General features: G+C 37.2%; 1 protein-coding gene across 4 annotated transcripts in view; it reads left to right on the top strand.

Annotated features, from left to right (window-relative positions):
• The window catches only part of IL1RAPL1 (interleukin 1 receptor accessory protein like 1), a 686,647-nt gene that overhangs the window by 655,888 nt on the left and 13,834 nt on the right, over positions 1 to 16,925 (top strand). For all 4 annotated transcript variants that reach the window (XM_064707010.1, XM_064707004.1, XM_064707014.1 and 1 more), the window contains 2 exons: positions 6,806 to 6,949; positions 16,491 to 16,661. In XM_064707010.1, coding sequence (XP_064563080.1) covers positions 6,806 to 6,949; positions 16,491 to 16,661 — 315 coding nt within the window. The remainder of the gene's footprint in view (positions 1 to 6,805; positions 6,950 to 16,490; positions 16,662 to 16,925) is intronic.

Genomic DNA, 16,925 nt, shown 5'->3' with positions numbered 1-16,925 from the left:
CCCAAAGGTCAAATATCAGCTCCCTTCTTGTCCCAAACCTAACTAAATGTGACTGTCCTTTCACACTCCACCTCATCTAAAATCAGTCAAGGAATAGAATACTAAAGACCTTTGCCTGAAAGAAACTCTTCATAAGACCATTCTTTTAATCAGTCAGGTTTTTCTCATCCTTTAGAAAATTGGACTAAGAGAACTCCAGTAAAACAGTTTGTAAGATTACTCAGCATATGCCTACGTGTAACTTTCATCTCAAAATTCTTCATGCTGACAATGTGTCAAACAAGTTGGTTTGTTTAACATATTACTTTTTAAAACAACTTTTGTACTACTTTTGTCATAGTGCTTCCTTTTATGTAATGTCTAAGTGCAAGTCTAACCTTAAATGGCAAGGATGAAAATATTTTCAAATAAAATGTCACAAATTTTCTCACATAATCCATGTATAGCTAAATTATTCTTTACTGTTATCCTCAGAAAAAAAAAAAAGCAAACAGTATGTTTTATGATCTTACATCCTTGGAACTCAGTACTCAATTTTTTCCCCACATTTTTAGCACTCCTCGGTGCCTCTTACATTCATTTCTTTCAGAAATTCTTAGTGGAGTAATAGTGTGGGCTTGTGTGATTTCTGTAGTACAATTAACAAATAGAAGTGTCTTGGTTTAGGGTAAATTTTGGAGAAAATTTTCAAAGGGGTTCTTTTAGAAAGCAAATTTAATCAGCCCCTCCTCCAACTGATTCGGGAAAAGATTTCTTTGGAGAGAAGTGGAAAAAAATGTTTATTTAACAGGCAAAATATTCACTAGAACAAAAAATGAAAATTAAACAATAAAACAATGAACAATATCAAACAATAAAACTTCTTGTCACCCAGAAGAGATGACAAACTCACCAAGTCCCTCTGTGGGCTGTAGCTTGGCTCTCCCAGTCTCTTGTCAGTCCTTCCAGTGCTGGAAATGCCACGGCCCAGGCCAGGATCTGGTGGCCAGAGGTGTGAGCTCCTGGTGCTCTTCTGGGCTTTTAGTCTAGAGAAGGTTTGAACAATTCTAAGAAAAAGAAAAACCACAGTCAAGGGAAGATCTCTACCTTAGCTAGCTAAAAATTAACTAAAAGCAAAGGAGAGCTCTGTCCCACTGTCTGTCCGTGTGGGAGACAACACAGCCCAGGAGAAGGATGCAGTTTCTGATAACAAACTCAGCACTTCTTATCTCCCTTCTTTTGCTCTTGGAACTAGTCTTAAGGGTGCAAAACTTATTTTTAGGCTAAACAGATGAATGGGGATGCGATCATCATAAAAGACAAGAAGTTCTCCTACTGAGGAAAATTTCAGGTCATACACAATTCATTAATTTGGGGAAGATAACCAAAGATTACTGCAGCTCCACACTATGACACTTTTCCCCTTCAATCTGTAGCATAAAGTGCCTTTAAAATGCATTTTTATATATTTAAATGTAGTAAGCTTCAGTAACATTGCAGCATTCATATTTTCCCAACCTTATCCTCTTTTGAGCTAACATACTGTTGGGATAGTCAGTGTAATTGCTCTGCTACTGGGAACTTCTCAGCAGAAGTAAAAATGCCATCAGTAAGAATATATTTCTATTATAATAATTTACAATCTCTCTTCTAATAACACTGGAAATCCATCAGCACCAAGGCTCAGATATGTTTTCTGCCCTACTAATGAATAGATTAACAAGATCCCTGTGTTGCATTTGCACACATACGTGTTTATGTATATACAATCCCAAACATGACTAGTTCTTTTTCATAAGGGAATTAGGAATATATATTATTTATTGTTATAAAAAATAAAGAAAGAAAATGAGGTCCCAATAGTTCTAATGAATAAAATGAAATTACTGCATTGAAAACCATATTGAAAAGCATAACTAAATTCAGCCAGCTTCAATCAGTTCTGCAGACATCCACAGGCATGGGTGGCCCATGCTGGCAGAAAACATATACTTTGTGCTAAGAAATTATTTCATAATCAAGGTAATAAGTAGCTCAAATCTGCTTCTACTGCAATCAGAAGTACTATTGTCCTACAGAATCAATCAGTAATTATTCATAACAGTATCCATGTAGGATATCCATATAGGATATTCACACATACCCATCTAGGTACCTTTAGCACAACCAAATTTTTTTATTTTTTTGCATTTTGAAACAAGCAAACAAAAGTCCTAAAAAGTAGAGAATATATTTTATACATACATGTATTGGATATGTGTATGCTGTATAAAGCTGTGGCTCCACATACTTTGGGAAGATTATTTGTTTTACAGCTATGCCATAACAAATACTGTACTAAGCAGGGAAAAAAGAAAGAAAGCAAACAAACAAACAAACAAAAAAAAAAAGAAAAAAATACATGCTTCTTAATTTTAAAACTGTGAGTATGGGTTTCTTTGCTGCTAGCTTAAAGTCTGCCTACTGTTTATGGCTGATCTCTGAAATGAGACTCAGACAAGTGTTCCTGTGCTAGGCAGCTTTCTTCTTCCTTTAGAAGAAAGGCACCTCTTTGTAACCAAACCTGCATGTTACAACACTGCAGTCCCTGCTCCCCTTCCAAATTATATTTATTATCTTTATGGTTCCTTTAATAATTGAAGTCTGTGAAAGTATACCCAAACAAACTGAGAACTGCCTCTAACCAAGCCCTATCTCTTTGTGAGTTAAATTATCCAAGACGCACAGAGAATGGAAATCAGTTTTGGCCACAAAGTTGCAAAGATTTATTTATGTGCTAACCTGAAGCTCTGTGAATAGTTCTGTTGACTTCAGAGGAATTACTTATAGTCCATGAAGTTGAGCAATCTGCGTAAGTGATTGCAAAATTGAAACCTTAGATAGACTGTAATTGGATTTTGAAAAAGGCTCAGAAACTGAATACACAGCTATAAATCACATGTGCTCAAAGTGTTATAAATCACAAAAAAAAGAATGTTTGAAATATAATTCTTTTTCTTAGCAGTTCAGCTGTATGAGGGCTAATTAGTGAATAAAATTAATTTTAAATTTTTACAGATCATTAAATGTAAAGCCCTGAAGCATGTCATATGAGCCAAAAGATATGAATCTTTGACAGAACACTTTTATTTACTTTCTTCTTACAACTTCAGTTATGATAAGTGAATTACATGTATGACAGAGTGAAAGGAAGTTTATCAAATATTAGATCCAGGTGAAGATCAAATATATAACCTACAAATGTGTCCAACAATTAAGAAGGAAAAGGTATAAAATGAGTGCATTTATTACAAGCCATATATGCTTGATATTTGGGGAGGACAAGTGCTTTGTTTTAATTAGCTGTCTCTTTCACTCAGTTGCTTGGCCAAAGCCTCCTGATAAGGAAAAAAATTGTAGCTATTGGTCAAAATGCTTGTAACAAATCTTGTTTTAAATTGAAGCTATTTATTCAGAAACCAATCTACTACTGCTGCAGCAATCAATGTGTTTTCCTTGGAGTAGAACTACTCCTGAGCTACTGGAAGACTCTTGTTAATTGCCTGTAACTAAATGATTGCTGTGCTTCTGGATGTAACTCTCTGGCACTTGCTCGTTTGTTGTGTTTAACAGAATGCCTGTCGCCCTAAGGGTTAGCCAAGTAATTTTCCATTACTATTTTCTACATTCAGTCTCAGCTCCTTAAGGAGAGACAGGTCTGTAATTGGAGCAATGCAACACTGGGGCTAACTAGATTTTAAAAGGTTTGCACTTCTCATATCTTGCTTCTGATGTGGAATTGTGAAGAAATGGAATCTTTTTAGTATGTAGCCTCTACAGAAATCTTGAATTTCAGCAGGAAAAACAGATCACACTTCAAAAAGGAGTGTAATGCCTGCTGCAGCAACTGTGCTCAAATCATGCTGTAAAAGGCAGAATAAAGCAGCAGAAAAAAATGCTATTGTGAAGGTAGCCATGAGCTGCAACCTTGGTGCTACTCTTTACCTTGTCTTTAAAAGTCACTACATCATTGTTGAAACTGCTGATAGACACATCACCAACACCCTTGGCACCCACAGAGCATTTTTCAGGAGTAAGCTCTGCCAGGGAGGAGCCAGAGCACCTTCCCCAATTCAACTGGGAAAACCAAGGCACAGAAATGTGAAATGGCTTCAGTCACTTGAGGGGCCCACAGCAGAGGCAGGACCAAGCCTTCTGCTTCTTCCACCTTCAGTTCAGCTCAACACAGAGTAACACTGTTCCTAAAACCCCTGAGGCATCTCAGAGCCAGCCAGTGGCCTTTTAGGGCGCAGTTCAGCATCCTGCAGAAAAACAAACTCAAGACCTGAAAACAATCAACCTGGTGTGACACTGTGCCTAGGCCAATCCCCCTGCCCTCCATGGTGCTGCATGGATGTGGCTGTCCCACTTCCAGCACTTCCCATTTCCAGCTCTTCCCACTTCCAGCACTTTGGGGCGAGCTCAGGCACCCCGTGGGCTGGGTGTAAGGATGCAGCAATCTGCTGGGCTGATCACTGCCCCTCGCTGCCTCTGAACCCTGACAAACTGCGCCCAAAACACAGAGTGAACATGTGCTGGTAGATGCTGTCCAGCACAGAGGAAAGCACAAGCTGGCTCTGCTAGATCAATAGACCATGAAACTTCCTTTGCAAACAAATCTGTTTAAGAAAGAGCCACTTTATGTGTACAATCACGATGGCTCAGCAGCAACACATGAAAAGGTAATTGCTTATATGTTTCAGGCTGACTAGAGAATTTTGTTGTTTGCTTTGATGGCCTAATTAAGGACACTTTCATGTGCTTTCAGATAGATTTTACTGAAGCAAACATAAAGGCATAATCTTTATGGGGAAACATATAACTAAGGGGGACTCTGATGGCAAAAGTGATGCAGTGTATTAGTCTGATTTCATGCACAATGACAGAAAACAGATGAATACCTGCAGTCATTTCTTTCCATTTAATATAAAAATCATTAGTTGAGAAAAAACTTCTGTTTTCCAGTTGCAAAGTTTTTCTTTGCCTTTAGTGAGTCATAACAGCAGGCACATAAATAGAGTACTTTGTGCCTAGCAACCCGAAATATTAAAGCCTTTCTTCTAGTTACCATTGAACAGCTGCATCACCTGTATTACAAAATGATAAACAGGGTATAGTAAGCCAGTGCAGAGTAATTTCCATTTCCATTTATATTCTAAAATACTGCATTACTTGTCTATGCAAACCATATTTTATCAAATGTTTTTAATAACATCTCCCTCTCTGGACCAGAAAAGTATTGGGAGTTTGAAATAACCATGCCAGTCTTAAAAATATCTAACACAAAAGAGTTTCCAGCACAGTTTTGGAATGAATGACATGGAATATAAATGCCTTTTTATTTTATTTTATTACACTTTTAGTGTCTTCTAGAGAGCAATGAAATCTTCTTACAGTTGCCTCATAATAATACAAAAAAGGTGTGTGATTCTCAGTAGATGCTGTCAAATAAATGCAATTTTCAATTTTTCCTCGAACCTTTTATTTCTCTAATTGAATTGTATTGTGCTGGATTATCAAATCTACACAACTAGACACAGAAAAGGTTACTCCAAGTCCACACTACTTCACTCAGACAGAAGCTGCCCCCCTGAAGAGGACACTGTGAAAATAACACTTGTTCCAGCACAGATCTTTTATGAAACAAACTCTGTACCTCAGATGTCCAAGATCTGGTGTTTCATCATTCCTCAAAGCTGAGTGATTTGGAAAAGCATGGAAGGTCTTCAGACTTGCCATCTAGTGATTTCCAATTACAAAACTGTTAACAACTCTCCTCTTACCCCCCTTTTTTGCCACTACCAGTTTTCAGTCAACGAGCAAATGAAAAGTAACGAAGCTCTGTGATCTTCCTTCAAGCTGAGGGAGGCAAAAGTCCATGGTGGTGTATTTCCTTTGGCCTGAAAAGTGGCTCCAGTGCTGGTGCTGGACACTTATGATGGCCACAGCTGACCAGTCCCTGCCCTCAGGAATAGAGCTCCATGGTGGTGATCCCAATCCATCCTGTGAGCAGATGCAGCAGAGACACCAGGGGTCTGAATGGGAATGTCACAACAGACAAACCAGGACTGTTTGCTGTGTCTGCACATCAGCTAAGCCCACTGGGAGAAAAGTGAGAATAAAATGCAGAGCTCTGGGAAATTGTTAAAAATATTAACATAAATATAACTGAAATGGGAGGTTGTAGGATTCCTTGGATAATGTGTCTTCACATCTCTCAAGTGTTTTGTGAGGTTTTAAAGTTATATTTATTTTTCATTTTACTTAAAAAAAAAAATTAAAACCTTAACCTTGTCCAGTTTGCCCTCATTCTCTTTGTGTATGGAATAAGGGAAGAGCTGATTTTGCATTATAGTCCTCAAGAAGTAAACATTCACCTTTGGTTTCACTCTAAGTCAAATGGCAACATTTATCTAGTTAAAGTAAACTATGATCTATCTACAGAAAGAAAAAAGGAAGACAGTTACAAAATATATCACATATATGCACATACTCATAGACACACACACACACATACACACACACTCTCACACATACACACATCCCCAGCAGAAACTATTTTTTAAATGAGCAATTCATATGATGTATCAGAGGGAAAAAACAGCTTATTGAAGAATAAAAAACCAATCAATTAGGTATTCATTAAAGGTCTTTATAATTAAATGAATACATAAAATAACCCATCATTCATTATTTTATTTTAATGTTTTACAGAAATGCAAGGTCTGCTGCTAATCTTTCTGTGGTTTGGAATGTGGTTGTTACTGCATTTTGTAATTCTTTGCAGAGCTGATGTACACAGTTGAGCTTGCTGGTGGGCTTGGTGCTATTCTGCTGCTGCTTGTTTGTTTAGTGACTATCTACAAGTGTTACAAGATAGAGATTATGCTCTTCTACAGAAATCATTTTGGAGCTGAAGAACTAGATGGAGGTAAGGCAGATTCTTAGCACATTTCCTACTTTCTAAGAATATCTGTCTTTTATTTCTTTCCACCAAGGCCCAAATTTCATTTCAGTTCAAGATGTATTAACAGCTGCAATTTTAGGTGCTGACTTGAATATACATTCCTCATGGAGCACATAAGCACAGTCACTGCTGAGCTGATGTATGTGCTGTTCTCTGGAGCTCCAGAAGACATCCATGTCTTTTGGATTTTTATTCCCAACACTGAATGTAAATTGCCAACATCTGTGCATTAAAGATTTTCACTTCCTGTCAGCACTGAAAGCCAGCTTTACTTTTCTGTGAGCAAGGGGGTGTTTTTCCTAATTGTATTGAACAAATGGGTAGAGGTTGAAGTATATCTCAATTTACTGCTTGTTTAAACTGATCAGTTTCAATAACCTGTACTGAGTGTTTGGGAATGTACCCAGTAGTTCATTTGCTTGAGTTCATTTACTTAATCACTGAGCAGGCTGCAAATGGTCATTAAAGTTGTTCTGTGGTTCAAGGACTTCCAGCCTAAACAAAAGTAATCCACATTATAGGCACTAGCTCTGTCAAACATATACACAAATTTCCAGCTTTACCTTTTTAAGGACTGAAGGAAAAGGTAATCTTTGCCTCTAGCCTTACTAATCAAAATTCTTGTTGAACAGCAAACTGGGTTGAGCTGAAGGCTCTGATTAATTAGATTTGGTTTCTTGGGTCAGAGTTCCTGATGTTTTGGGCTACCACTATGTCTTTGGTGACAGGACCTTTTTTTCCTACAGAAATACTAATAAAAGGTTTTTTTACAGGTCAAGATAATAGCCTGTAGACAGAAGCCACTGTGATATCTGTGATATATTAAAATAAATATGTACTTATAAACAAGTGATAGCTAAATCTGTCACTGATAAGGAAAAGAGCAGTTGCAGAATTACAGGTCCTTATATAAGACTTCCATAATAAAATCACTAGGGAATGACCCATTTCTGCCTCCCATCTAAAAATGCACAAGGATTCAAAATAGAAAATGCTCAGAACAACAAGCCAAAGAACATCAGAACATTTTGTAACCTTCTACGGGATTTACAAAAAGATGCATTAATGTAGCTGCTCAGTGAGGAAAAAAGCCAGGTTATTCTATTTATTTTACTGAGGAAGAAACTGAGGCCCAGAGGGACTGTGAGTCATGGAGGATTTTGACAGACACCTTTTTTTACAGAAGCTGAGATCCTCTCCTATCCACAAAGCAGCTGCCAGTTTAAATGTGCATGCTTACTTCCATAAATTATGTGAATTTAATAATAGTCATATTAGAATATGCAGAAATAGACACTTAAAAATTCTTTAGATAGATGTAATTTATTTTTTTCCTCTCTTAGTATCAGTAGTTCTTGCTTTTATAGTTGTCATTTATCATTTTCTCAAATAATTCGAATTAACTTGAGGAATTACACTGCCAGGTGTTATATTCTTGCCCCTTTGTCTTGTCCCATCCCAAACATTGGTCACTTAGGAACAGCAATACTTGAATAACGGATTTTAAACATCAAAACAAGTTACCTCTAAAAGATTCTATGATTCAAAAGGAGGAAAGCCAATATCCATTCAGTTTATCCTTCTGAGCAAAGGTCACTGTTAAAGAAGGTCAAGCATGGATTTTCCTTAGAAGATCAGGGTAAACACTGATCGCTTGGGTGCTTAACCACAGCAATAAAAAAAGAAAAATACTCCGTAAAAATTCCTAATGAAAACCTGTAGCTTCTACCATGTTCAATATGCTGGCAACATGGATAAAACCCATTGTGCTAATGAAGTGACTGTAGCTGCACATTTCACTCTGTCTCTTTCACTTAAACTCGTGCAAAAGAAGGAAGATGGAGAGAAAATGTTCCACAGAAGCCCAAGACATGGCTTGTGCAGAAATAAATTGCAGACATAGACCGAGATCCCTTCCTTGGGCTTAGTTAGTTACTGACAGACACAAAATGCTGAACTCTAAAATCCTATTCTAACCACATCTCCTGCAGTGCAGCAGCAGAGCGCCCACGTTCTATTCATAATTTACACCATGTTCTGTCATACTTCAGGACAGCATGGAGATAAGCAAACATCAAAATATCACAGTCTTTTTTTTTTTTTTGTATGCACTGTATTGTACCCAGAGAGGATTTGAAATGCTTTAAAGGTGAGGTCCAATTAAAATTTTCAGTTGAAAATCTCTTTTAAAATTCAATGCTTCATTTCTTCCCTGATCAGAGAACAAGCCCTTCAGGATGTCAAATCTCATCACAATTCCTTTTTCCTTTCCAAGCCTTAGACACATCAGTTTTTCTGAGGCTAACTAAAATACGCATTTTTGTGGGAGGCATGGGTAAATTGTGAGAAGTATTTGAAAACAAAGTATTTAACCCTTACAGCTAATGCAACTCAATTTATTACTTTCTGTAGGGATACTGCAGATTAAAGAAGTGGCTGCAGCTGTCAATTCCTCATTTCTCTAACTTACACTGTTGAATTTCCCAGTGTTTTTTCTCAGCCTAAGGATAAGGCTCTCCTGTTTTTCTCTCTCCTTCAGACACTCCTGCTCAGTCCTGACAATGGGAATTGAAGCCCCCTTTTATGTTTTTATGGTTGATTCCCTGCCTTTCCTACTAATTTGGAATACAGTAATATTGCTGCTTCTCCTCTCACTCCATGCCTGTGCTTTCCAACTGCTTGGGAGATGGCCCCACACCAGGGGATGGGGTGATGGACACCACAATGTGTCCCTCAGTGCAGAGGAGCACAGGGTGCCCTGTCCAGTCAGGGACCTCACTGTGGGTGTCTGACAGCTCCCCAGTCACTGGAGCACAGGGAAAAGAGAAGCACTCTGACCCTTGGCAAAGCAGTAGCTTTTTTACTTGCAAGTGTTTGGTGTGACCTTGCATCTCTGAGCCATAACTCACCACTACTGGTCGTTTGGTGGCCAGAAACTCCCAAATCTGTTTAGGAGGAAAAATCCAGTTTAAGATCTTTCTGCATACACAGTAAAGATGATAGCTTGAAGTGCCCTGCAAACAAAGCAATGTCCTGACTGTTCTGAAAACAACAACATTTTCACAAATAGATACTTCACTGGGAACTTCGAAGGGCTAATCTTTGTCAAATGTCAGGTAACCTTTATAGCTTTGCAGCTTTAAACTTAAAAGCTTGTTTTAAAAAGGCTTGTCCATAAAGCACACTCTAGGGACTAAAATGATATTACTGAAAGCCACTCTTAGATGTGATGATTTCTTTTGTTTTGTTGCACATTGTGCTCCAACAAAACAGATTTTATACCATGTTCATTCTCTGTGTAGATTTTTAGCAGTGGCTTTTCATGTATTTTTTACTTTAAGGACCTTCTCTTGCTGTTGTTCCCAGTTTTTAAATTACTTTATGAAAAAAAATATTGTACTTTAATTGACAGACTGAAAATGTAAATAGCCATTTACAAGTACCAGTGATCAACACATGCCCTGACTTCTTTCTAGCTTGCACTCTGTGACTTTAAAAGCTAATTGTGTCAGAAGAGATATTACTACTACACAGAAATTTGCTTTTTATCTAAATATAAGCTGATTTCTAGACACCCTAAAGTCAGGGAAATTTTCCCATTATTTTACCTGGGACAACTTTTTTACTTTTCCTGCTCATCAAATTGTGCAAGGAGCAGTCCCCAGGCATGACAGCCACATCAGCCACAGTGAGGGTGGAGAGGAGAATAATTTCTCTCAGTAGTGCAGTTATGATCCTGCCTCAGAGTGGATAGGAGGCTCAAAGTGACCAAAACAGCTGATTTTGACTTTTTTTGTTAGCCATGTCAAGATCTGAGAGGTTCCAGTGCATATGTGAATGACTATATGCCAGTTTTAATTTACATTATGGATAAACCCAGAAGTCTATGGGTGACAAGCTAAAAACCATTGGACACGGTCAGATAGGCAAACATACTCAAAAAACTTCTACATGCGTTTGTGTTTTAGATTCTAGTTTCAGAGGCAAGACCATACGGTACAGCTAATAGAAACAGTTTGCTGATATCTGCTGCTCCATTATCTGGGTAGATTTTTAACCTTTTAAAATAGTGAAAGTTTTTTATAAGGATTTGCTAAGCAAAGGTGAACACAATCTTGAAAAAGAAGAGAAAAGAAGATATTTTACACTAGGAGGCTCGCAAAAACAAGAAGTAATTGAAGACAAAACCTGACTAAAAGTGTTTTAAACAGAAGTCAAACTTTAGGCTCAAGGAATAAAAAAGACTGTAGGCCACTGATAGCTAAAAAGCGAGAGTTTTGTTTGAGAGCTGAAATTATGACCTTCGCAATGACCCTTGGTGCTTTTAGGTTCCATCAGCTGTTTCTAAAATATTGGTCAGGGGCTCATTGTGGTGTCCTCAGTCTTCTGCTCAGCTCTCTGTGCTATGGAAACCTTGTTGAACTGAAGGAAGCCATGGCCTCTGTGCAGCTCTGTTACAGGGGAGGCCACTGGGCCCAGGCCTGGGGAGTTTCAGTTCTGGAAAAGTGGCTGCTTGCTTGTTTGTTTGTTTGTTTTCCGCCATATTTCTGAAATAAAGAAATAAAGCAAAGTGCTCCCAATAAGATCAAAATGTGCCAGTGCTGAGCTCTCCCAGTTCCGGAAATTTTATTTGGGTTTGGTACATGACATCTGTAATGTTTCTTGGCTGGGCTGTTTGCCCTTTCATGAGAGATGAATTTCTGCTTCATGCTGAGGGAAAGCAAATCAATGCTCAAATTAGGAGACTGATGAAACTGGCTCTTCCTTGTAGTTCCTGTTGCACCTGGGAGTCCTTATGTAATCATGATTTTGTTCTTGCTATTATTTAGCTGCAAAAGACTAGCAGGGTTCATGGGTGAACCTATGGGAATGCCCAGATAATGTCTTATTAACTGTCCAGGCCAAGAGCAGATAAGAGATACTTCTTGGTGGTGTCCTGGGTTTCATCCCAGTGAAACTCTTAAGCAGCAAGTATTGGCAGTGCTTTAAGATTCTTCAGGTTTCTGTGTGACTAAGTTATTAACTTTCAAATATAACTTTTACCATTGGTTTAAGCACCACCAAAGCACTTGTGTTAATGATTATGCTATGCAGGTATAGCTAGACTGAAATTACTGCTGAAGTTAGTGACTTTGCAATTACTGAATCTTCCCTGGGGATGCACAAAATAAGTTTGCAATAGCAGTCTCACCACTCATTTATATATTCTTATTGGCTATTGGCAAATTGTGACGATAAGAAGTCCTGCTCTATGAATATCAATTTAAAATTCTATTAAAATCACCCTAGAAAAATGCAGCTCTCTTCTTTCTAAACATTACTGGTTACAAAAAGGGATTTTTCTCTTATTTAATTACAATTTTATTGCTGGAAAACTGTTTCCTTTGACTCTTCTTGTTTATGCTATTTATTTACATCTGAAATGCAATTCAAACAATAAAAACTGAATTTACGTCTCTACTGAATATGAGATTTTTCTAGATTCTGTACATGAAATGTCCTAATTCAAAGGAAAATTCCTTATTTTTTTCTCTCTTTCTATTTCACAGAATTTAAAGTGCATGTGCAATTTATTATATATATATATATATATATTTAAAAATAAAATATTACCAAGATCATCTTTGAATTTCAAACTAAGAGATTGTTATAGGTTAAAAAGTTCAGATGCAAAGTAGAAAAAAAGATATTCCCATACAATTCAACATCACTCACTTGCACAAGAATGTGAACTATCATGAGGAATGCTACATTTAAAATATACTATGCTATGGAAAAATTGTGTGGGTAGTTCTTAATTTTTATTAACATTAAAAGGGCTTGACATTTAAAAATAATAGAAAATGTTACATCAGCAACAGTAAATAGTGTGAAGAAAAGTAGAAGTATTTTTGAAAGACCTAGGATTTGAGTAGTTTATTCAACTCAGCATTAAATGACATTTTTTCATTATATTAAGGATAACCACTATCCCAATGTATATATTAAATGTAGCCCCTAAAATAGTGAAGCAAATACAGATTAAGAAATGCCATAATTTTTAAGCAACTACAGTCTCTGAGAAACTTTGGCAGGTTCTTTGTAACCTTTCCTGAACAGATCATGTGTTTTGAAGACAAAAGTTTCCTGTATCAGTTTGACTCCAGCTCCCTGCAGCATATAGAAGGATCCAATATCCTGTTTCCCCTTGAAATCCTGTGCATGGTCAGCTGCCTCCACTGCACTGAATGTGTCTGAAGGCACTGCAAAATAATCTGAGGAGTTCAGGATGCACAGACACATAAACTGACTCCATCCTCTAGGTCTTAGAGCTTAATTGAAATAAGGTTCATTATGAAAGACAACATTGTGGGATTTCTCCTGGTTTTGATCCCTTAATCTGTCATGTGCTAAAATCTATCATGCCAGCTAAAAGTCAGAATTTGTGACTGGCTTGAACATGGCTGATAAGAAAAAAAAAATACTCTAGAAAGTTTTGGATTTTTCTTTTTTAATTTTTCATTATGATTTTTCTGTCCCACATTAGCAGGAATATCTTCAATGTTTAAGTTTAATAAACCCTCAAAGGCCAAAACTGCTGACTTCTTGCAGTGTAACATGGAAATCATTAGAAAACACATACATCTATAATGCAAATTTGATGTTAAATGTGCTTGGTGGTCCCTGTAGAAGAGGGAGTTTTATTTTCTTTCTGTAGGCACCAGCTTATCATTTCTTCATGTGTAGCTGTTAAGAGAGCATGCATACAGATGAGTTCTTAGATGTCTGATAGCAATTTACTTACCCAAAGATCCCATTTGCATGTGAAAAAGTAGATGCATATAGAGTCTGGGTTTCATTTTATGCTTACACTGAGCCTTTAAGTGACTGCTGCTGAGCACATCCTTGGAATAACAAGAAGCATTTACAGCTTCATCCCCTAAAAATTTATATCACTTCTGTTGGATTAACATTGTAGAAAGTTACAGGGAGCATGACAGCATACCCTGCATTTAGATGAGTACCAAAAGGAATGGGCAGGATTAAAGAATGCATGCTCCAATGATGCAATGGGTGCTTTGCCTAGAAATCTGGGCCACTAAGTGAAGTAATCTTTCCATGTGTTATTAATAGAGATGAGGTTTGACCCTCAGTGTTTACCCCTAAGGTCTGTCTAAACCTGTGGCTGAGTGTGGCTCCATGACCATTGCTCACTTAAAATCTTCTCCTTTTTAGCTCCATAGAATGGTTGAGTTGATAGGACAGTTTGTAACTCAGTCTGTTTTGCCTGCAGTCTTGCAGTACTCGTGGTTTGGGGCTGACTGAAACATTTGTGGACTGAAGGCATCACACCTTGAGCACAAGCTGCATTTGACCTCATTGTGATGAATTAATCCAGAGCTGCCCCATACCTGATGCCTGAAAACATCTCTGCAGATATACCCTAGACCCCAACCATTCTTTGCCCTACAAATACTAGTAAAACTAGGAGGCAAAGATATCTTCCCTGCAATACAGGGTGATGCAGCTGTAGTTAGGAGAGATGCTGGAGCCTCCATGGTACAAAAAATGTGTACTTTGACTAAATGCATAAGTGCGATATTTGCATATGCAGTAAAACAATGTCACAGCACAAATAATCCCCTCCAAGTAAGAATGTGTGTTTGTATCTTAGCAGGCAATACTCAGCCTTTAAAACAGTTTGAATTCTGCTTTTTTTCTTATTATTTATCTCTTTGAAAAATGATGCATTCTCATCTTTACTCAAAGACTGAACAGAGCAGCACTTGTCTCAAGCATGTACCATGGTCATGACCATTAATGTATGACAATAGAATATGTCATTGCAGCACAAGCATTTTTTCAGTTGTAATAATTTCCCCATATATTTGTTGACCTCACTGTGTGGTAAGTCTTTTGCTGAGTTATCACTGTTCTACTGCAGAAACAAAAACCTGCAGTGTATGTCCTTCTACATCATACTTGATCAAATCCATCTTATTTTAAGGCATTATCAAAGGCAGGAAATGCTTTTCTATTGTTAAAGGACATGTTATCATAAATAAAAATCCCAAAAAATCCTGGAAAGTGTGACCCATAAAAGGCAGTGCTTCTCTTTTTCTTAGTTTCCCTTTTTTGCTGTTGTTTTGGTTGGGGTTTTTTTTTCACCTGTTTTGTTTGTTTGTTTGTTTGTTTTTTCCTGTGGCTATAACAATGCATTAGATAATATCGCACAAAAGATGTGCAGGGAACAGAATGAGCACAGAATGGCCATTTCACGGGTTTAGAAAGTTTAAAAGTAGTAACAGTGCAACCACATTTGTTCTGTCATCTGCAAATGTTAATTAGCATGGTGAACATATCAGAAGGGATATGGTTCCTCAGAAGGGAGAGAGGACTGCTCAAGATTAGCACCGCTCCATTAATTTCATTTACACTCTTTCAGTCTACCCTACAGCTGGCAGGTTTTACAAAATAATGCTACTAGACTACAAAAGGGTGTAAAATGAAGAAAGGAGCTGCTCAATAAATAAATGAAGTCAGCACTGACTGAATATAACATTAGTTAAGACACACAGTATTTAGAATATTCAATCAGATCTCTTTTATAAGCGATTGATATTCTGGGTGTCTGTTCATAATGTTGTCAAGAGAGTTAGAAGGATGTTAACATTTCATTACTCTTGTCATTGATTTTCCTCTGCTTTCTTCACAACAAAAGTCAAAACGTGACCTCTTATTCCACTGAATTAGTTCCAGAACACTTGGCATTATTGACCTCCTAATGAAAATTAATGGCAGCCCTTTTGATTCAGTCTTTCAAGTAGGCACACCAAGCACATTTAAAACACAGGCATGGTTATTTCTCATATTTAAGTAACACACTGTTAAGTAATGAAATTTACATTAATACAACATTAAATTTGCAAATTTAAGTGCACAGAATTCAAGAAATTTAAATTACATTATCAGGAGCTGATGCTGGAAAGATTTAAGCTTGGCAATAATTTCAGACCGGGAGAATTAAAGAGTTTTACAAGGAATGCTATATGTACACTTACAGCATTTCAGCCTTAGGTCCTAAATTTATAGTAATATTCTGGTAAAACTGAAATACTTTTACTATGCAGCAGAGACATTTACATTAGCCCAGTTATTTCCATGCTCTTCATTCTCCTTTTATGCTAGAGAAGAATGCAAATTCTCAGTGACTTTTGACTTTTGTGCTCATGAGCTGTCACCCTGCTGTTGAATGTATTTCCTTCATTCAGATCCTTACATAAACTGACTTCTGTCTATGGATATGGAGCCTTTCTTCCTTGTGTCTGTGTAACTCAGGATTATCCCTACCAGGGGAAACAGGAAAGCTGAATGGATGCATATCTGGAGACTGGGTGAAAGCTTGCCATTTTATCTAAACCATTTCTTGTTCCCAGAAAATTCTCCCAGAAATAATACCTGAGGAAATATCTGGGAAAACTCTTAAAATAAGGAATAAACTAACTTAATTTCCCTCTTTCCTTAGACAACAAAGATTATGATGCATATCTATCTTATACCAAAGTGGATCCTGACCAGTGGAATCAAGAAACTGGAGAAGAAGAAAGATTTGCTCTTGAGATTCTACCAGATATGCTGGAAAAGCATTATGGATACAAGTTGTTCATACCAGACAGAGATTTGATTCCCACAGGAAGTAAGTAATATCTTTATTTTCATATGATATTGAATGAGAAAATGAGTGATTGCAGGGATTGTTTTAGTCTTGCTTCTAAATCTACTCCTTCAGAATGTGATCTTTTCTCCCATGTCTTCGAGAATGGTGAGGATAAGCCACCAAACCTTAATGTGCATTTCCCAGATAAGAGGATCATTATTTAGTAATTGTATTGTTTTAATTGAAGGTTAAACAGTGCAGAAAGGGGATGCATAAGTAAAGGAAATGAAAGAAACTAACATT

Source organism: Zonotrichia leucophrys, chromosome 1 (assembly GCF_028769735.1).
Source record: "Zonotrichia leucophrys gambelii isolate GWCS_2022_RI chromosome 1, RI_Zleu_2.0, whole genome shotgun sequence".
In the NCBI taxonomy this organism is placed as follows: Eukaryota; Metazoa; Chordata; class Aves; order Passeriformes; family Passerellidae; genus Zonotrichia; species Zonotrichia leucophrys.
This window is presented reverse-complemented; position numbering and strand designations above follow the sequence as displayed.